Below are 21,311 nucleotides of genomic sequence, written 5' to 3' on the forward strand. Positions count from 1 at the left end.
GGGGGTGCGTGAGTGGCGGGGTCGTCACCCAAGGGGCTGAGCCTTGTGCAGCTCTTCCCCCCCCCCCGAGTGACAGCAAATGGGAGGAGGCGGTTGAGCCATCGCTGAGTAGTTGTGACCAATGGGGATGGCGGAGGGGCGGGCCCTGGCGTTGAGCGGCAGCTCTCTGGTCCAATAGGAAAGCAACAGGTGGGACACGCCCTGGCGGACGTTCCTTGTGGCCAATAGCTGCTTGGAGCGCCTCCGCAGCTGGCCAATGAGAAGCCGGAGGGGGCGGGCTGTATTGATGAACAAATCCTCCAGCCAGTGAGCGGCGAGGGTGTCACGAGGGCGAGCAAGAGCCAACATCCAATAGGAAGCGGGGCGGGCGGGGGCCGCGCTTTGAATGGCGGCCGCGCTGCCCAATGAGCGCTGCCCGCGGGGGGCGGGCTCCAGCCGCGGAGTTGCCTCCCGCTCCGCCAACGGCGAGTGCGAGCAGCCGCGACCCCCCGGGAGCGACAGCGGCGGCGGCCAATCCGGATGCGCGCTGCGGCGAGCGGCGGGCGGCTCCGCCAATGGCGCGGCGAGGGGCGGGAGCGAGGCTCGCGAGCGGCCGAGGGCGGGGGGCGCGAGCCAAGCAGGAAGTGGCTGAGGAGAAGCGGCCGCCGCGGAGGGGCCTGGGCGGGATCCGGCCGCCCCCCGCCCGCATCTGCAGGTACCGGGCCCGCGGGGACCCCCGGGGCTCGCTCGGCCGCGGGAGGAGCGGGGAGGGCGGCTCCAGGCCCCGGGGGTTGTGTCCCGGGGAGCCCCGGTCAGAGGCGGGCGGGGTGGGCCCGGTCAGCCATGGCGGGAGGTGACGGCCCCGCTCCGCTCCCGTTGCGGACGGGCGGGGCGGCGGTAGCGGCGGCCCCTCCCCTGCGGGCCGCGGGGTGGGGTCACGGTCGTTCCCGTACCCCTGCGGGCCCGGTCACGGTCACCCGCGGCCCTGCCGGGCTCGGGGAGGAGCTGCCCCGCGTCCCCACTCTCCCCGTGGGATTCGGCGGGAGCGGAGCAGCCCGGCTGTTCCCTTTGGGAATACCGGGGGGGGGGCTGAGCGCATCCCGGCCCCCAGGCCTGGGGGGTTTCATGGTAGGGGCAGCCCTGGTCATGGCCCCTATAGTGAGGGGCAGGATGAGACCTCTGCAGCCTGGGGCCTTGTGTGTGCCCAGAGGCCTGCGGGGCCTGGTCCCAGCTCTGGGCTTTGGGACTGTTGTTGCCTTCCACTGAGCTCCTTCCTCCTCCCCGCGCCGGGGGAGGCTGAGTTGAGGCTCACGGTGAGGGGCTCACAGGGGTCCCCCCCATTCTTCTTCCCTTGCAAACACGGTTGTGCCTTGTTTTGGGGCCCCCGGTTCCCCGGGGGATTTTCCTGCGCTTCCGGTTTCTGGGGAGTGGATATTATGCTGTGGATAAGCAGCTTTGTGCTGGGTTGGATGCTCTCTGGTTTCTTTAGGCACTGCTGGCCTGAGGATGGTGTTTGAGAACGGGGCGTGTAGGTCTCTTATCGCACCCCAGGGTCCTGGGAAGAGCAGTGCAGTGGATCCCAAATGACTTAGAGAGGAGGGAATCTCCCTCTTGCCTTAGGTTTGGTGGAGAAAGAGAACAGGGGAGGCGTGGAGAGGATCCTGGTGCAGCCTGGGTTGTTGTCAGGTCCTGGAGCTGCTCTCTGCCTCTTCGGGGGTGGCTGGGAGGGATCGGGAAGCTCTCTAGGAGGGCCTGGTGTGGTTCCAGGTACAGGAGAAAGGCACGGGCCTGGACCGCGATTGGATCCGCCCTGAATTCCTGCAGGGAAGCAACTGGGGATTAATAGGGAAAAGTTCACGGCAGGTTCTGGCTGTCGCTTTCCCAGGGGTCAGATGAGGTTTGGGGGGCTCTGGCTGCGCCGTGGCCCTGGCTGGGGGCTCTCCAGGGGAGGAGGAGGAGAAGGGCACAGGCAGGGAGTGCAGCCACAGAGCCCCGGTTTCTTGCCCGTGTAAAGTTCCTTACTCCCTCGCTGCTGGTGTCTGCATCTCATCGGGGACCGGGCGGCCCTCGCGGGCTGTGATTGCCTTCTGCAATCAGCTTAATGCAAAGAGAGGGCGACGGCTGGCAGTCTCCGTGCCCAGGTTTTGAGCGGTGTGCCCGGGATTGAGCCTTGTTTGTGCAGCAGCTGCCTCAAAGGATGTATTTTTAGTGCCTGAGGAGGAAAAAAACTGCGTCACCCACATGTGGCTGTGCTGGGATTAGCAGAGGAGGGAGGCCTGGCCGAGTTGCTTCCCAGAGCCTTGCCGACCCCGAGTTTTCCCTGAGCAGCAGCAAGAGGTGAGCTGGTGTTAACCCTGTTTGTGCAAGGGGCCACCCGGCTCCCCATAGGCACTGCTGTGAAGCAGTGGGAGCTGCGGAAATGCAAGGCTCCAGCTGCTGGAGAGGTGGTGCCAGTGTGGAGGTGGCTCAGGGTCGTCTCCATAGCACCCAAAGCTCTCCTCATCCCGCGGGACTCGTGTTTGTCTCTGCTTTCCTGGGTTTATTCTCCTGGCTCCGCTTTGTACCATCAAGTACCTAAGCACGCATGCGGGTACTCGGAGCAGCGCACACCGATGGCGAGCAGGCGCCGCCGTGGTACAGGGAGCTCTGTTCCCTTCCTTTGGCATCCCGCTGGCAAATCCGCTCTTTATACCTCTGGGATAAACGAGGTGTCCCAGCTGAGGTCAGAAACTTGACGTTGGAAACCCCAGTGTAATGCAGTAACACAGAACACTGGGATGGGGAGAACTGGGAACTGCTCCTAATGGTGTGGAAATGATCCCGGGTGAGGCTGGGCACGTGGGGAGATCCTGGTTGTTCTGCTATGGAATGTGTGCCTAGGACACCAAGTCCTTGCCCATGTGTGGGTCCTGGTCGTACTGGTAGATCTGGGGACAGCAGCCTCCCCACCTTGACACTGAGGCTGCTCTGTGCTGATCGTGGCTACAGAGATGCTGCCAGTGTTTAAAGACTCCATTTTTCAGGCCAGCCAAATTGTTGGGATTTCTGGATCTCGTCCACCATTTGTTTGCTTTGGTATCTCCAGAAGGGAGCAGATGGGAGAGACTTAATTCCATGAAATGTATAGGAATGAGCACGCTGTCCCTGCGGAGCAGCTGAGCTCGCACCGGGCTCCTCGGTGGGGCTGGGGAAGAGCCGAGTTCCCTGCTCCCTTCCCTGCTGAAGCAGCCTTCGTGCCTGAATTCAGTGCCATGGGTGAGGTGGCTGCTTGCATCCCGGCGGGGGGAAGCTGCTGCGTGGTGGTGAGAGACCGTCTCCTCCTCCCCTCCTTCACAGCTGATTTTGGATGCCACTCTTGGCTTCTAAGGATTCGGTTGCTGTCACAAAGCCTACTGCGAGACAAGAAATGAGCTGGAGCAGTTTCAGTGGGGGATGCTCACCAGCTCTGGGTCTGACACCAGCCCTGGCTGTTTATTGCACTGTAAATGTTGTTCTTCCCTGTTTCTCCTTCCCGGTGATGCGTCAGAGGGAGGTACGGGGTGGTTTTATTCCTGTGAGCCAAGCAGCAGGGAGGAATCCCCAAGAAGTCCCCTTAGAGAAACAGAGCAAGTGTGCAGAGCAGAGAGAGCACGTTTGTGTACTACTGCAATGACAGCAACCACAAATCTGGCCTAAAAAACCTCTTTGCAACCAGCATCTTCAGACTGCAGGCGGCCAGAAGGTTGTTTCCTTGCCTGCACTAAGCCAGGCCCATCTCACCCAGCTCTGTGTGAGGAGCTCCAGCCTCTGCCCAGAGCATGTGGAGATGCTTGAAAGGAGCACAGTGCTAACCCCAAGGGATGCTGGCACCCATCCACCAGCAAGTAACAGCCTCCATCCTCCTTGGAACTGGAGGCAGTGGCAGACGCCAAGGGATGCATTGGGGGGTGATGGGGAGGATATTTTGTTCCTTACTAAAGCGGGGTCAATTGGGGGGGTGTGAAATAGGAAGGAGGCAGCGTTTCAACAGGAGAACCAGGGCTGCTGGGCACATGGGTGCTTGTCCCTCAGCTTTGGGGCTGGGCTATGTTGGCTGTGGAGGAGCACAGGCACCTTGTTCACAGTGGTTGGGCTGAGGCTCCCGAGCCCTTTTGCACAGCTACAGCTCAGATCAGTTATGTCTAGAAATAGATGCTGCCTGACCGAAACCACGCAAAGAAACCCTCATCGGTGCAGTCGCTGGCCTTGGCTGTTGGTCTGGAGTAGGATTTTGCTGCTCTTTGCTCCCTCTCCTATGGGTTTTATCCCAAGGTCTCTGTGTGGGCCAGGCCAGGCACAAGGGCGGCCTTGGCTCCAGATCTGGGGCTCGTTGTGTTTGGGATCATTTCAGTGCAGCAGGCAAAGTGTGTGCTTTGCGTCTCACAGCATCCCCAGCCCCTGCCCGCTTGCTCTCCCCTAGGAAATGGAGCCAGGAAGGGGATTTAAGTGATGTCCTGGCCACGGTGCTGCTGCCTCCAGCCAAGGCGTTTGTGGCTCTGGGTGCTGGGGCTTCTCTGCAGCACTCAGCAGTGAGCATGGATGTGCTTGTTCCCAAACAAGGCTGGGAAGGGTCTGCCCGTGCCCTTCGGGAAGGGGTCCCGCAGTTACCGCACTCCTGGGGGGCACAGGCATTGCAGAACCGCAGGCTATGGGATGGCCGGGGCCCTCGGCTCCAGCCTGACCTGCAGCTCGCCCAGCTCTGCGGCTCCAGCGCAAGGCCGGGGGCTCACGGCGAGGAAGCCACAGCAGGGAGGAAGGAGGCCCCGGCCGAGCTGCTGCGGTGGGGGCTGCCTGGACCGGGCTGCGGGCTGCAAGTGTGACCTGTTTAGATGGTAATGCAGAGGGACGGCTGAGGGCAGCACAATGGAGCACAAAACATGCGCATAATGGCTGGAGGTTTAATCCCCTGCTGCCGCCTGGAGCAGGGAAAACAATGCTGAGGGTTTCAAATGGCCCGTCCGGGCCCTGGCAAGGGAGTTATTTGTCAACCTGGTACCCCCAGAGAGCCCTTTCCTGTGCTAGAAGAGAAGAAAAAGAGAAAGGGAGAAGGAAGGACAGAGAGACCCCTTTCCAAAGGCATAGCTGCAGCAGGGCACCAGCTCCACTTGGGGCAATGCAGTGGAGTTTTCCTGGTCAGTTTTGGCGAGTTTGCCTCCTCAAAAGCAGTGGGAAATGAGTAATTAAAACTCTTGGAGCACCTTAACGTGACCGTTCTGTCCCCATCTGCCAGGGAGCCGATGGCCAGGCTTGGTGCGAGCACTGAGCATCCACCATGCAACCTCCTCTTGTGCTGCAGGGAACCCCACCGCAACCACCCGGGAGACCACCCTGATCCGGGAGGGACAGAGCAGCTAAGGCCTGAGCTCAGGGAAGGCGGAGGAACAGGCCATGAGGAGAGTGTCTGCGAGCAGAGCCAGTGCGAGGGAGTGTTTGATTCCAGCTGGAGCTGGATTTGTGTGGCTGGAGGGACTGGAGAGAAGAGGTCAGAAGCGAACAGCCAGCCCGTGGGCTGTGGGCATTGGCTGTCCGGGCAGAGCCTGTGCCCTGCTGCTTCCCTCAGAACCAATACTGCTGGGCCATTCTTTCCCATCTCCCTAACAGCTGCTGGGGATATGTATCCAGGCATGCTGAGATATGCACCACCCCTTTTGTCCCCTTGGCCTTGAGATGGGCCATGCCAGGAAGCACGGCCATGGGCTGCTCTGTACAGACCGGCCTTGCTGAGGCAGGTAATCAGCTTGTCGCCCACAGCAGCTCTTATTGTGGGTATCCAAACGTGTCCGCATCCAATAAATGACAGGCAAAACATAGCCTGAAGCGCTGGAGCAGCCTCTGCCAGCATCACGTCATTGTTGTCTCTCCTCTTTCCCTTAAATCCTGCAGCCACGGCAGCTTTGGGCTCCAGGCTTTGTGGCTGGGAGTGCACAGGGGTGCTGTGAAAGCCACTTCGGGTGTCCCAAAGCACCCCTTTACCCCCCGCAGTGTGCACAGTCCCTTGCTCAAGGACGTGGCTGTGCCTTGAAAGCAGATGAGCCCTTCCCTGCAGCACAGCGGGGGAGAAGCCTCAGAGGGGAGGCTGCCACACACTGAGCACCAGGGTGTTGCTCGCTCGGTGCAGACTTTGTCCCCAGAGGTACCCAGGGCCTGGATGTTGTCCCAGCTGCGTTTTGCTCTTTGCTGTCTGTGCTCAAGCCCCCAGCTTCGTTTCCCCTTGGAGTGTGTGCTAAAACTGTTCCCTCTGGGTGATGCTGTCCTCGTTTGGGCTGGGGCAGGAGGTGCGAGCTCTCTTTTGGAAAGCCTGGAGCAAGCGTCCCTGCCCTGTGTGCACAGTAAATCCACAGAGCTGGGGATCGGGGAGAAAACAATGCTGCTGGTGAGCAATAACCCTGGGACACAGCTGGAGGAGGCAGGAAATGAGGCCAAAGTTTGCTCCTGAGCAAGGAATGGGTTTGCACCTCTCCCGATCCAGCTGATGCAGCTGACATGGATGGGCCTGGAGCACCCGGTCCTGCTCTGCTGCTCACACTCTTGGGTGCCTTCGGTCAACTCTGGGTTTCTGAGCTGGGGTTAAGGGGTCTTTAGATCTCCTGTGGGTCTCTGCTGTGTGGGCTTTGAGCCCCACGCCTCACAGAGGGGTTTTCCTTAGGTCTCAGTGGACATCGGGCCACAGGCAGCAGCTTCCCTGCTGGAAAAGGGGAACCTGAGCTCCCAAAGCCAGGAAGCTCAGGGCTCCAGTGGGTATTTCCCGGGGAGCAGGAGGAGCTTGGGGGATTTGGCATGGAGATGATGGCTTATGAAACTCCCCAGACGCTGCCTTGCTTTGTCCTGAGCTTATCCCCTCAATGCCTGATTCTAACCAAGCTGTTGAAGCTTCAGTGGCCCTCTGAAGGTGAAGAAAGGGGGGAGCAGTCAGTTCAGGCCTCTGGATGCTTCTGGTTTGAGCTTTCCTTCTTTTTGAGACCTTGAAGAATCCTAAAACTGAAGACTACACCTTTTGCCTTACTCCATCCCTAGGATGAGCTGGAATGATGGTCTGCACTCCCCCATCAGATGATGCTTTCTCTCTTTACCCTCTCTCCTGAGTGGTTATTGATGCATTGCAAAGGTCCACAGCGTCCTTGGGGGGAAGAAGTGGGGAAGCAGAGGTTTTCTTGCTCCCTTTTCCCCTGACCGGGCTCAGGGGACCTCAGAGGCTGCAGCTTCAGCAAACAGGAACCCTTCTCTGCCCCAGAGCTCCCTGGCAAGGGCTGGGAAGAGCCTTTTCGGGAATAGCGAGGGCTTTGCTTTGGGTTTCAAGCAGAGGGGAGGATGCCAATGCTGCAGTCCTGTGTCCCGCACCCTGTCCTGCCTGTGTCCAGAGGGTCTGGATGCCGGTGCCGGCACATGGCAGAGGCAGGGGGGCCGCTCCAGCCTCAGGCTCTGCACTGGGGGGGTCACATCCCTGCCTGCAGAGCTGCCTGAGCACCGCTGTGCCCGCTGCGGGGGCACCGGGGGTGCTGGGGGGTTCCTGCATTTCTTCCTCTCTTTATCCCTGCCCCAAGCCTCCCCTCCCAGCGCCGCGGTCCCTGCTCAGCCCTGACCCCGTGGTGTGTGCTGGGAGCAGGACGTGTTGCTGGTGCTTGTTGAACCAGCCTGCCTTTCTGTCATTTCCCCCTCTCCTACACGTGAAACCCGAGACCATGCCCTGTCCCTTCCCCCTCTTTTTTCCCCTCTTTTCCTGCCTCTCCGCTCCATCCAGAAGCTCCTTCCCATCAGGTCAGTACCGGGCTCGGGTCCCTGGCACAGCAGCTGCCTCCCTGCAACGGCGCTTGTGAATCCTGCTGATAAAGGCTCACCAGATAAGCAAGTTCTCAAGAGATGAGGCAGAAGGGAGGAATCTCATGCTCTGGCAGGGGTTCGGTGTCTGCGGTTTGGAATGGGCTGCGTGGGTTTGGACTGCGTTAGGGAGCAAGTGGACGGGAGTGGGAGCAGGGCTGTGTCACTGGGGCGAGGGGAAGGGGACTTTGTGCATCGCTTGAGGTGTAACCGCTGCATGGGACGGGTGGAGGAGCACGGGACAAGTGCAGGGATGGGCACGAGCAGTGGCTGCTGCTGCGGAAACCCCATCCTGGCTGCGGACATGGGGGTGCTGGGGCCTGGCATGGGCTTTGCTGCCCACGGTGCTTCTTGTCTGTGCCTGCTTCCTTCATTCCCAAAAGCAGGAGGTAATACTTCCTCCCTGATGAGGAGGAGAAAAGGGGTTGTGGGAGATCTGATTCCATGTCCGTGGATCCGCAGGTTTTAATTTTGGATCCATGGATGTGGAATTAAATGAAGATTTCTGATGTGCAAGAGGTGTTCTTAATGCTAACCTGTGTTTCCATTCCGACCTCATCCAGAGCTGGGTTCAGCCTCTTCCATCTTTTGTATTAGCGAAACTAACCCTAGTTAGGTGACAGATTGAGGCCTGATGCGGTGGGAGAGGGTCCTGGGCTGGGTGCAGGGCATTCACATCACCCTGTGCCTCAGCTTCCCCACAGGGACCAGGGGCTAAGCCCCGGCTTTGTCCCAAGCGTGAGCTGGTACCCACCTCCCGGATCTCACTCAAGAGGGAAATGCTGTTGGAGATGGGGAGATAAAGTCCTCTTGCAGGTTCAGCATTCGATTGACAGCAGCGCAGCCTGTGTCTTCTGAGCCAGCAGTCCTGTGCGGTTCCTCAGTAGCTTGCTGTCAGATTAATAATATCTCTTAAAATCCTTTCATCTCTGAAATCTTGGGTGCTTTTTGGCCTTCCCTCAGTCTGGCTGGTAAAATGTCACTGTCCTGTGGCACTTGGAACATGGCTTTCACGAGCTCTGCCTGGCTGCTGGCAGGAAATGCTCCTTTCTGCCTTTTTGGAGCATCCCTGTGTGCGGTGCAGCAAGAAACTGGAATTAACCCATCTAAACAAGCCCCACGCGTTCTGAAGTGGTTTTCTCCTGCAAAGCCATTGCTGCTTGTCCCGGGTTAGGCAAAACTCATCCAAACTACGTTTCTAGTCCCAAAAGGAGGGGAAGCTGCGCGTTCATCTTACACAATCTCTTCCCCACGGTATCCAGGCAGCAGCGCTGCAGCCTCTGTGCTCTGCTCCCATTGCACATCCTTAGACAAGTCCCCAGCCCCTGGGGAGAGGGGAAGAGCACAGATGAGCGTTGTGAGAGCGGGGCTACCGGTTGCTTTTCCTTCCTCCTCTCCACCTGCCATGGAGCGTTTGGAGAGCCAGAGGAGGCCCTGACATGGAGAAAAGCTGTGCCAGGTGCTGCGAGCTTGGTGCTGGGGGAATGGGCCCCGTCCTCCCCCCTGCAGGGCCTGCACCAGGAGCAGCTTGCGTGCCCCCGGCGCTGGTTCGGCTCATTGCAAACACTTGTTCCCACCGGTGATGCCTCTGCACAAAAGGAGCTGTTTAGCAGGGGATCAGCTCTAGAACTGTGCCGGGAGGAGACGGGAGGCCGGCGGAGCTGCTCCTCATCACCCCCTCTGCTGCAGGTACCCACGGCAGGGCCTTGTCTTGACCCAGGGCTCTTTGGTGCTGAGGGCGGGCGCTGGCTCAAGGCCTGTGCTCAGCGCTGGGACAGGCTTTGTCACAGCCTTCCCTTGGTGCCTCCGGAGCTAATCCAGGCCATCACGTGGTGCTGGAGCAGGGCCATTCCCGCTGGCTTTGGGCACAGCGGGCAGGACATGGCCCCAGGATTACTGCACGCATGAGTGCAGGAGGCGAAACCCACCTTAAGTCTCTTGCAGGGCCAGGCTTTGGGAGGTGGCTTTGGTGCAGCGCTGCAGGGTCAGGAAGGGAAACAGGAAAAGCACCTTTTAAATATAGCAACTGCTTGCCATGGGCCCTGTGTCCGTCCCTGCGTTTGGCCTCTTCTGCCCGAACTGAGCGGTCCCCTCCTGTCCCCCGTGGCTGGGACCCGCTGCTCCCACTGAGGAGCCAGGCCTGGCACGTGGAATCTCCGCTTCCTCCTGCTTGTTTCTCCAAAGCTGGTGGGGTTTTATTGCCCTTGCGGTGCTGGGGAGGGCAGCAGCCAAAGCCTCTTGCTCCTGCTCTTCTGAAGGGCAGAAACCTGAACCTGGTGGTGCTCGGAGGTCAGCCTTTGCTTGTCTCCCCGTGCTTTGTTCTGATGTCAAATCCCGCGTGCTTTTACAGGCAAGAACTGCCTGCCCCATCTTGTCCTTTCTGTGCCAGCTTCCTCTTGGGCTTCAGTGCAGGCTGAAGTGCCAGCAGCCACCCCCCCCGTGCAGCTCCGGCCCCGGTGCTGTCCACAGGGTGTGGGGCTGGGCAGACCCTTGGGCAGGAGCGATGTGGGTACAAAGTCACCCCCGGGCATTTTCAGTGTCAGGGTCGCTGTGGGGCACCTCTGCTCAGGGTCCCACAGACCCTGCGCTGCACCCAGAGGCATCCCCGTGGGGTGACCTACGGTGAGAGTTCAAAATAAAGCTGGGCTAAGCCTTCTCCCCGAGCCAGCAGGGTCTGTACAGCCCTGCTGAGCCTGAGACCAGCTCAATTGGGCATGCGAGGGGGTTTGCCAGGTACAAAAGAAGCCCAAAAGACCTGCGAGGGCAGTGCCAAGGCTGGTTCTGAACGATTTGGCCTCCACGCTGCTTTGTCACCAGGTGCTTGTGTTGCAGGTGTTCAAGGCCAGGTTGGACAGAGCCTTGGGTGCCACGGTTTAGTGTGAGGTGTCCCTGCCCATGGCAGGGGGGTTGGAACTGGATGATCTTAAGGTCCTTTCCAGCCCTAACTGTTCTATGATTCTAAGCCTGATCGTGGCTGTGCAGGGTACAGGTGGGCTTCCTACGCGTGGGGAGCGGGTCTGCTCCGTGGACAGCCGCGTCCAGCTGCTCCCAGGGCGTCCCCTGTCCTCCTGCCTCCTTTGCCTGGTTATCCTTGTAAATCAGAGCCTTTCTGCTGTCTAAGCCACATGCCCTGCCCGCAGCTTAATCCTGGGATTTCTTACCCAGCCTGCAGCAACAGGGGGAACATTATTCCCTTTGTCTGTGCCGCAGCCATGTTTCCAGACCTGTTGCTGTGTCTCTCAGCCTGCCCTGTTCCTCCATCCTTTGCTCCACAGCCCACGTGTTTGAGGGCTCTTATCTGAGTCTCCTTGTTACTGTCTGGACCCTTTCCTTGTGAGCGGGGGTGGCCTTGGAACGGCCTTGCTGCAGCGGGGAAGGACGGTTCCTGCGTCATGGTGGGTGCCTCTGACAGGGAGGAAGAGTTTGCTCCCAGTGCAGCTTTCCTGAGCTCTCTCCAGCTGCTGCTTTGCTGCAGGCTGCTCATCCTGTGCCGCAGAGCTCCTTGCCGGGCTGCATCCCGTGGTCCTGGACGTCTCTTGCAGGGTGCTGGGATCCTTGTAGCTTTTCTGCCGCCCTGGCTGGGAATCAAAGCATTGCACAGAGACAAAGCGAGAAAGGCCGAGAAGCGAAGAGATTTGCCTGAGGGGCTCGAGCCTGGGTTCGGGGGGAAGGCAGCAAAGGGGTTTTGTGCTTAGCGTGGGGCTCAGGAGCAGCAAGTTCTCATCCGTGTCTCTGCTGGCTTCGGGTCACGGTGCTCATGCTCCTCTCCTTGTCTTGTTGCAGACTCTGCTCTATTCCTCACCATGGGTGACATGAAAACTCCGGATTTTGATGACCTGCTGGCAGCTTTTGATATTCCTGACATCGACACGAACGAGGCCATCCATTCTGGCCATGAGGAAGCTGATGCTCACATCAAGCAAGTCCCTGGGGAGCCGGGACCCCCTGACCACGTCCTGCCCCACACAGACATCACTGCTGTCAGCGTGATCGTGAAGAACACGGTCTGCCCCGAGCAGCTCGATGCCCTGGATGGGCGCAGCAAAGATGGGCACGTCATCGGCTCCCGCTTGCTGCAGAATGGCTTTGGGGCCACCGAGATGCCCAGGTCCCCCACCTCCAGGTCTGTGGAAGCTGTAGCCTCTTCCAATGGGGAGTGTTGGGTGAAGGAAAAAGGCCCCAAGCCCCTGGATATCTTCTCCCATTTTAGCCCCGATCCCAATGAAGACAACGCTGCCAACCTGATTGACAGACCCCGGGAGTGCAAGGCGAAAGAGAAGTCCCTCGCTGTGCCCTCCCTCTCCCCATCTCCCACCCTGTCCCTGGACTGCAAAGAGCCCATGGGAGAGAACACGGAGACCCTGCCACCGGCTTTCCCGCAGTCCTTTGAAACCGGCCAGGCTGGGGGTGCCAGCAGGTCCCCTCCTGCCATCTCCTGCATCAAGAAGGAGGAGTCTGACTCGGAGGAGGGGGGCCGCGAAGCCAGCCCAAAGGGTTTGGCCGCAGCCCTGGGGGACAGCCCCTTGGAGCACCTGAAATCAGTCACCGTGCGCTACTCCACGGATGATTCTCCCATCACGTCCTGGCCTGGCTCTGACCCAAACCTGGACAGCAGCACCAGCAACCTTCCTGAAGTGAAGCACTCGCCCGCCAGCCCCCGGGAGCCGTTCTTCAAGCCTTCCTCCCCAGTGGTACAAAGCCCCAGGCTCCCCACGTCTCCAAAGCACCTGGACAGCATTGCCCTCAAGGAAGAGCACGAAGTTCTGGACAAGTCCATGGGAAGTCCGCAGAGCATGTCCAGTGCTGAGGAAGAGGAGGAGGAAGAAGACAACAACAATGATTCCCCCTCCTCCAATTCCTCACGGCCCCTGAAGGTGCGGATTAAAACCATCAAAACATCTTGTGGCAGTATCACCCGCACTGTGACCAGGGTCTCATCAGATTCCGAGCCCGGCTCCACCAAGGGGCCACCTGAGCACAGCTCTCAAGAGACCTCTCTGGAGGGTGCCAGCTTCTCAGTATCGGCAGACAAAGAGGAAGGGATCGTGCTGGAGGTGTCCAAGGACAAAATGGAGCTCTCCAGCCCCTTGAAAAGCACCGAGGGGCCAAAAATCGTCAGTGTTCAGCTTGGCAATGGCACCAAGCTCAAAGGGACTGTCCTGCCTGTCTCCACCATCCAGAATGCCAGCAGCGCCATGCTGATCGCCGCCAGCGTGGCTCAGCAGAAATCCATGGTGCTGCCTGCAAAGACGGGTAAGGCTGTGGCCAAGAACATCATCAACCTGGTGCCGCAGGCCCTGCCCAAAGCCGACACCAGGACCAATGTCAGCACCGTGACGCAGACCAGCACCATCACCACCACGGCCAACCAGAAGGTCAACGGCACCACGGTGGTGATGGTGCAGCCGCAGAAGCCTTCCCCTACCATTGCAGGCACGGTCATTTCCAGGAGCCAGTCCAGCCTTGTGGAAGCCTTTAACAAGATCCTCAACAGTAAAAACCTGTTGCCAACGTACAAACCCAACCTGAACCCTCCGGCCGATGCGAGCCTCGCGCTGCCTCCCTTTGGGTACCGCTGCCTGGAGTGCGGGGACGCCTTCGCCCTGGAGAAGAGCTTGGCTCGCCACTACGACCGGCGCAGCATGCGCATCGAGGTGACCTGCAACCACTGCACCAAGCGCCTCGTCTTCTTCAACAAGTGCAGTTTGCTGCTGCACGCCCGCGAGCACAAGGACAAGGGCCTGGTGATGCAGTGCTCCCATCTGGTTATGAGGCCCATTGCTTTGGATCAAATGATCGGGCAGCCGGACATCACCCCCCTGGTCTCCGTGACCTCCTTCCCTGCTAGCAAAGTGACTGGTGTGGCTCAGGATGCCTTGGCCACCGCCAACGGGGCTCAGGACCTCCCCATCCTGCCTCTGAGCAACAGCTCGGAGCAGACCAACTACAGCTGCTTCAGGTGCCTGGAGTGCAAAGAGCAATGCAAAGACAAAGCCGGGCTGGCCGCGCATTTCCAGCAGGCAGTGACCACGGGGACGAGCAGCAGCACGGTACGTAGGTGGCAGAGCAGCGAGACCCACAGCAACCCATCCCCAGGGATGTGGGGCAGAAGTGGAGGACGCCAGATGTGATGCAGGCAGCCCCTGCCTGTGCAGCCCCGATTCCTCTCCGTGTAAAACTCATGCAGGAAGGAAAACCCGGGAGCATGTGCCCAGGAGGCACTGGGTGAAGGGAAGGGAGGCTGACCTCGGCTGTCAGCAGGCAGTAGAGCTGCCCTGTGGGTACAGTAGCCTGTGTGCAGCAGGGAGGGATGAGCAGGTCCCTGAGTGCTGGTGCCCTGCGGTCTGGCCCCCAGTGCAGGACAGAGCCATCCGCACAGAGCCATGTTAGAGCAGTGGATGCTGCTTCCTCTTTCGATGGCTCGAAGCACAAATGGAGTCTGGAGAAAGCAGGAAGGGGTGTGCTGAGGCTTTTTCCCCCTATTTCAGAGTCAACCTTGAGGTCCTGGGTGCTTCCTGCTGCTGCCAACACATCCTGGTTTGTTGGGGCAGGCAGCATCCAGCAAATACAGAGGATTAATAGTGCCAAGGGATGACCTTTAAAAGACAAGGAGGGAAAACAGGTCCAGAGAGGAGCACTGTCCTCCCTGTGTCTTCACCTCTCCCTTTGTCCAGAGAGGCTCAGCCCCCTTGGCTTTGTTTGCACAGAAGGAATTTGCTGTTCCCTGGTAACCCTGTTGAGGTTGCTGCTGTAGCCATGGCGCTGTTCAAATGCAGGTATTAGTGCCCTGCTCCAGAGGAGGGCTGCTTTCTGTTTGAAGGTCATCAGGAGCCCTGAGGTTCACGTGCTCGTGTAATTGTCCCAAGGAACTTGCCTTTAACAGGGCAGGATTTCTTCCTCCCGTTCCCTCTCGTAGCCTTGGAGCTGATGGAGCATTCGGGGGAGCACTTGAGCTTGGAAATGCAATGTGGAGTTGCTGTCAGGGCAAAACCTGCTCCCAGCCTTCCCTTAGCCAGAGCAGCTTTGTCCCTGTGCCCAGCAGATGGACTCCTTCCTACACCAACACTGACTAAACCCAGGGTTTACTTCCTTTTCCAACAAGCCAAAAGACCCAGAGGCTTCCTCAGCACAGGGAGGGATTGGGGTGGCTGAAGCCATAAATCTCTATAATCCTCACCTGCCACCTTTCATTCCCTCTCCTTTCCTGATGTCCCCCCCGATCCTGCTCCGTCTCCCAGCCTGTCTTTAGCTGCTGTTCCCTGGCTGGGTTCTTGTTCCCTCTTGTTGCTTTGCTGCCACATTCACCTTTGGATCTCTCTTGGCAGTGCTCTGGACCCTGGCCTTGTACCAGCAGCGAGGGGAGCCCAAGGAGAGAGCCTGCTGTGCATGGCTGGGGCTGCTCCTCTCCTTCCTTGCCCCACCTCTGTGCTGGTTATCTCCTCTCTCAGGGCAGCTCCTATTGGAAGCCCATTTCCTCAAGTCCTTGCCAGCTTCTCCTGTTGTCATCCCCATGGCCGTATCCTGGCGCAGGGTTGAAAGCAGTTTGAGACTGGTTTTGGCAGCTGGTTTGAATGCAGCCCAGCTCCCTCTGGTGAAACTCCCTTGCTGAGTCCCTGTCTAACCCTTGGCACATGCTGTATGTGGGACCCATCTGTGATGCAAAGGGTTGTGAAACACCCTCAGCAAGTACCCAGCAAGCTGCTGCAAGCAAAGTATCTCCTAAAATGTCGGAGCAAAGTATTGGGAATGCTATCAGGAATAGTAGGAGAGCAAAGCATCTCCTAAAATGTGCCCTGCAGTGTCCCAGCATCTCTCCCCCGCGGCAGCGTACGGCTTGGGGCTGCTTTGGGTGTTGCAGGGTGTTACCCCCACCGCCCGCAGGGAAAACCCCTTTGTACCCATGGGCAGTGCCTTGTGACCCTCCGGATGCTCTTCTCTGCCCAGGTGTGCACCACGTGTCCCATGATCATGTCCAATCGCTGCAGCTTCAACGCCCACCAGCGCATCCACAAGAACCGCCCGCCCCACGTCTGCCCCGAGTGCGGGGGGAACTTCCTGCTGGCCAACTTCGAAGCGCACCTGAAGGACGCCTGCCTGCACTTCTCCCGCAGAGTGGGTTACAGGTAGGGCCACGGCCACGGGAACAGCCCCGAGCCTGCAGTGGTTTCCATGTTGAAGATGGGGAGCGTCCACTTCCCTTTTCCCCACTGGTGCTGGGTGCAAGGCTGAGGGTGAACCTTTCGCTTTACCCCTTCTCTGTCTCGCACCCCTTTAACACGGGGGGAATCTCCCTCATCCTGGGACCTCCTGGCCACTGTTTCATCTCCTGGCTGGCAGCATTAGGTCCCCACAGTCTCTCCCTGCTCCTTGTGATGAGCTGCCTGAGCCCTGCACCCACCAGCACTGGTTGCTCCTAACTGGGATTTTCCCAGAGCCCAGAACTGGTTTGGATTCTGCTGTCCTTTGGGGCAGGGCCTCATCCCAAGTCCTAGGCTTGGCCAGGGAGCAGGCGTGGGCCCTGCTGCTCCCGTGTCTCTTTGCAGTTAGCCCTTGGTGTGTGCCAGCCTCTGCAGCTTGGCTCCTCCTCCCTGCAGGTGCCCCAGCTGCGCCGTGGTCTTCGGTGGGGTCAACTCCATCAAGTCCCACATCCAGACCTCCCACTGCGAGGTGTTCCACAAGTGCCCCATCTGCCCCATGGCGTTCAAGTCAGCCCCCAGCGCCCACGCGCACGTCTACACGCAGCACCCTGGCTTCGGCAACCAGCAATCCAAGTAAGTGTTCCCTGTGAGCTGACATCCCAACAAGGGATCGCTCCTGACAAGCCCTAGGATGAGGGGAGCTGCCCTCAGGTTGCACCAGGGGAGGTTTAGATTGGGTATTAGGTAAAATGCCATCACCAACAGGGCTGTCAAGCCCTGGAACAGGGCTCCCAGGAAAGCGCCTGAGGCACCCTCCCTGGAAGCATTTAAAGGATGGGTGGATGTGGCACTTAGAGACATGGGTTTAGTGGCAGTGCTGGGTTCGTGGTTGGATTCGATGTTTTCTAACCTAAAGGATTCTATGGTTACAAGAAGTGGGAGCATCCTGGGTGGGTGAGACATTGGGGAAGAGCTCAGCACCAGAATGGGGGAGCTGCATCTGTCTGCTTTCCACTTTCCCATCCCTTGCTGTGGGTCAGGCTGCTCCCAGGGCTGCTTTCAGCCCTCTTGCTCCTCCGCCTGCGAGCCTGGGCTGTGCCAGCAGTGGTTTCTCCTCCCACAGAATGATTTATAAGTGTGCGATGTGCGACACGGTCTTCACCCACAAGCCCCTGCTCTCCTCCCACTTTGACCAGCACCTCCTTAACCAGCGGGTCAGCGTCTTCAAGTGCCCGGACTGCCCGCTGCTCTTCGCCCAGAAGCGCACCATGCTGGAGCACCTTAAGGTAATGGACAACCCCCTGGTGCTGTCAGATGAGGGCTCTCCTTCACCAGGGGCAGCTGGGGCTGGGTTAGGACCCTCAGTGCCTTACTGATGCAGCAGGACCCTGACATCTGGTTCCTTTGTCCCCCCAAGCCTGAGATGAGCCCGTCCATGCTGGCTGGGGCCTGGCTGGGGGCTGGTGCTCCTTCCACTGCAGTGCTGGGGGGAGGAAATCCCAGCCCCAAATGGCTGCCGAGCCCTTTGCTTTCCAGAACACTCACCAGCCCCAGAAGCCCAAGGAAGACTTGGCAAAGAAGGCGGCCATCCTGCTGACACCGAAGCAGGAGCCTCTTGAAACCCCTGTGTCCAAGATCTCGGAGTCGTCGTCATCCTCCACGGAGGAGGATGAGCCCCCCAGCTCCCCGGAGCTGCGCAAGACCAAGCGGAGCCGCTTCCAGCGCAAGACGGTCACCAAGTCCAAAGGCAGCGGGTGGACGTGCGGCGTCTGCCACTCCTGGTTCCCGGAGCGCGATGAGTACGTCTCCCACATGAAGAAGGACCATGGCAAGGTGAGGAGAACGCCTGGGCTCTGCTTCCGGCTTTGCTGAGCCCTTGGGAATGTGGGCAGGGGATGCTGACAGCACAGAGCAGCGCGGCAGGACCGCTGGGTTCCATGCTGGCCTGGGAGCCTGCTCTGTCCCAGTGTGACCGTTACCCCAGTGCAAACGCAGTCAGGGCTGAGTTTTGGGGAGCAGAGCCCAGATCCTGGTTATCCAGATGTGCAGCGTTGGGATGGGCAAGGGGAATGGGAACAGGAGGCAGCACCAAGTTCCCACATCTGGCTCCTCCAGTGGGAGCTCTGCTCCGGGCCCCTGTGCTGGACCCACCTGCCTCTTTGTTTCTTGCAGTCGGTGAAGAAGTTCCCGTGCCACCTCTGCGAGCGCTCCTTCTGCTCCGCTCCCAGTCTCCGGAGACACGTGCGAGTGAATCACGAGGGGATCAAGCGCGTCTACCCCTGCCGGTACCCGCGCGGCCGCCTCTTGCCCCTGCCTGAGAGGAGGGGTCTGGTTTAAGAGGGATGGATTTGGTGTTCCCCGCTCAAGCCGGGCTGGGGAGCATAGAGCTGCGGATGGTTGAAGCATGGTGGGGGTTGAGCAGACTTAGTGCTGGGGGTCCAGATGCCAGAGCTGGCTCTCCCAGGGGAGCCAGGCCTTGGTGACTACCCAGTTGTGCTGGAGCAGGCCTGGGGCTTGGCTCCTCCCTGCAGAGCATCACTTCATTGCCGCCTTGCTCTGGCCCTGCAGGTACTGCACAGAGGGCAAAAGGACCTTCAGCAGCCGGCTCATCCTGGAGAAGCACATCCAGGTACGACACGGGATCAAGGTGACCGACCAGGCCAAGAGCCAGGAGGTTGTCATTGCCCGGATAGGGACCGGCACCATGCAGGTACGAGCTCCCTGTGGTCTCGTGGGGTGTTTGCAGAGGGCTGGGGCCTTATGGAGGTTTTGAGCGGGGGGGAGGCATCTCTGCGAGCCCTGATCCTGGTTCCCGCTTGCCTCCAGTGTCCTGCAGTGCTTGGGGCTGGCAGCTCCCTCCCACGGCGAAGCCCAGCGCCTGCACGGCTGAGCACAGCTTAGCTCCTGCCTGTCCCTGCCAGCGCGGCAGGGGCTGAGCTTGGCCGGCAGCTCGGCCTCCCGCTGTCTGCAGGCAGGGAACGCAGCAACATCTCTGCTGGCTTCAGGCTTGCTCAGGAGCTGCCCAGGCTGCCCTGGTGCGAGGGGCAAGTCCAAGGCTGCTGTGGGAGCCCCTTGGGAACGGGCAGGGGCACAGCTCCCGGGGGGGGGCCAGGACCCCTTTGGCTTTTACCCAAGCAAATACCCATGGGAAGTCCCCGAGCAGGAGCTGCTCGAATCGGGCCCCCGTTAAAGCTTACGTGACCCCTTCCCGCAGGCGTCCGGTCGGAAGCGGAAGCTGTCCTCGGACGAAGGCGACTCCTGCAGCGAGGAGCCCGACAGCACCACCCCTCCCTCCAAAACCTCCAAGGGTGACCGCAAGGCCCCGTTCCGGTGCCGCAAGTGCGGGTACGTGGCCAGCAGCTCGACCGACTTCCAGGAGCACATCCCCCAGCACCGGACTGACGAGAGCTCCCACCAGTGCCGCGAGTGCGGGCTCTGCTTCACCTCCCAGGTCTCCCTCAACCGCCACCGCTTCATCACCCACAAGAAGAAGAAGGGAGCGGGCGAGCTGGAGGAGCCGGGGCCCCGGAGCCCGCTGGAAGGAGGAGCCCCGCACACGGGCGATGGGAAGCTCTCCTGCAAGGTGTGCGGCCGCTGCTTCGACAGCCAGCTCAACCTCAAGACCCATTTCCGCACCCACGGCATGGCCTTCATCCGGGCCCGGCAGAACGCGAGCCCCGAGAACTAGGGCCCTGCCAGCGGCCATGGGACGTGTATATAATGAGCACAGAGCTCTTTGGGACCGGGGCTGCCGGGGCCTGCCTGGGCTCTGCCTCCCTCCCTCTCTCCCTGCTCCTGGGCAGCGTTTCAGCATGGGGCTGGATGAAAGAGCTGTGAAGAGAAGAACCTGGCTCGCACAAGAGAGCCCGGCTCGGGGCACCCAGCTGCATCCCCCAGGCCCCCCCGGTTTGTGGGCAGGAGCCAGGGGAAGGCAGGGATTGACTCTGCAGGAGATGAGAGGCAGAGCCTGGATGCGTGGCCCTGCTCAGAGGGTCTCTGGCTCTGTCTCATGGGAGGGACAGCACCTTCCTTCCGCAGGGATGGGGAAGGGAGAAGCCGCCTCCCACCCTGTTTGCACACCTGAGCGATGCTGTCCTCTACACTGTGGGGCTCTCTTCAGCCCTGTCTGGGTTGTGCCATGGTGGAAGCGGAGCCTGGTTGAGGCCGTGTCCGCGTAGGACCTGGGGACCAGGGGAGACCTCTCCATCGCAGGACAGAGACGGCTGCGCTGGGAACTTGGCACAGCAAAATCCACCTTTTCTTTTGGTTTCCTTTGGGTTTTGGTTGGTTGGGTTCGGTTTCTGTTTCCTTTCCCTTCTGAATGTTGCTTGTTTTCCGTTTTGCTGGAGCTGGGCAGTGGCGAGAAGCCGAGTCCGGCCCCTCCTTGGCTCCGTTCACCTGCCACGAGCACGAGGTTCCCTCTTCACCATCGCTTGCACTGACTTCAGCCGCTCATCGCTTCGTGCCGCGGGACAGCCCCTGCCTGCACCTTCCCTTTGGCAGCAGGGAAGCAGAAGCCAAGAGAAGGGGCTCTGGGCAGGATGAGCCCCATGGCAGCAGCATCCCCTCCCCATGGAGCTGCGCCGAGTGCAGCCTGCGGGGACTTCCCCACGCCGTGAGCAGGATCGGTGCCGGCCGCTGCAGAGGGGGAGAGGCGCTGCCAAACCCCATCCCAGACTGAAACAGTGGGGCCTGGGGGGGGGCTTCTCCAGGGGCACCGCTCCGGAGCATGGAGCAGCCTCACCCCCTCCTTTGCACTGGGAACAGTGGCACCGGGGATGGGGGGATCCCTCCCGCATGGGGCTTCCCCCCCCCCCATAGAAACTACTGGCAAAGACCCTTCCTCCTTGTTCTGTTCGTTCAGCGCCTGCGCTTGGGGTGTTCATGTGAGTAACGGGTTCGGGTTCAGTCTCTTCCCCTCGGGCTCCTCTCCTTGTGCGTGCCCCCTGACGCTGTGTAACCACACTGAAGGTGACACAAAACCACCCCCCCGCTGCTGTGAGCTGGGGTTGGGGTTGGGGTTTGTGTTGGTTTCATCCCTTAGGGGAGGAAACTCGGGGTTTTGGGGGGGGGTTCTTGCTTTTTCTTTCTTTTCCTCTCTGTTTGATGTGCAGGGGGTGCCCCCCCCCCGGTTCAGGTGGATTCAGTTCATGGCACACACTGGGGGGAGGAATAACCCTAAAATCAGCTCCCACAGCCCCTGCGCCAGGCTCCCCCCCCCCCCCCAAGTGCATCGTGTGGGGCTGTGACCATGTAAATGCTGTGTAATAATAGAGAAGAACCTAAAGTTTCTATGAGTTTTAGAGGCAGGAAACGAAACAAATCGCTTTGTAACCCTGGTTTTTCAAGCACTTCAGTGCC

At 59.9% G+C, this 21,311-nt stretch overlaps 1 protein-coding gene across 1 annotated transcript; it reads left to right on the top strand.

Moving 5' to 3' along the window:
• Positions 1 to 444: 444 nt before the first annotated feature.
• Positions 445 to 21,277, top strand: ZNF687 (zinc finger protein 687). Its single transcript, XM_080635129.1, has 9 exons — positions 445 to 694; positions 11,596 to 13,862; positions 15,757 to 15,935; positions 16,407 to 16,583; positions 17,074 to 17,236; positions 17,487 to 17,783; positions 18,123 to 18,235; positions 18,519 to 18,660; positions 19,165 to 21,277. The coding sequence occupies exons 1-9, from the start codon at positions 520 to 522 to the stop codon at positions 19,636 to 19,638; spliced, it is 3,987 nt and encodes a 1,328-aa protein (XP_080491255.1). The 5' UTR covers positions 445 to 519; the 3' UTR covers positions 19,639 to 21,277.
• Positions 21,278 to 21,311: the final 34 nt, after the last annotated feature.

Source organism: Psittacula echo (assembly GCF_963264785.1).
Source record: "Psittacula echo genome assembly, chromosome: 26".
In the NCBI taxonomy this organism is placed as follows: domain Eukaryota; kingdom Metazoa; phylum Chordata; class Aves; order Psittaciformes; family Psittacidae; genus Psittacula; species Psittacula echo.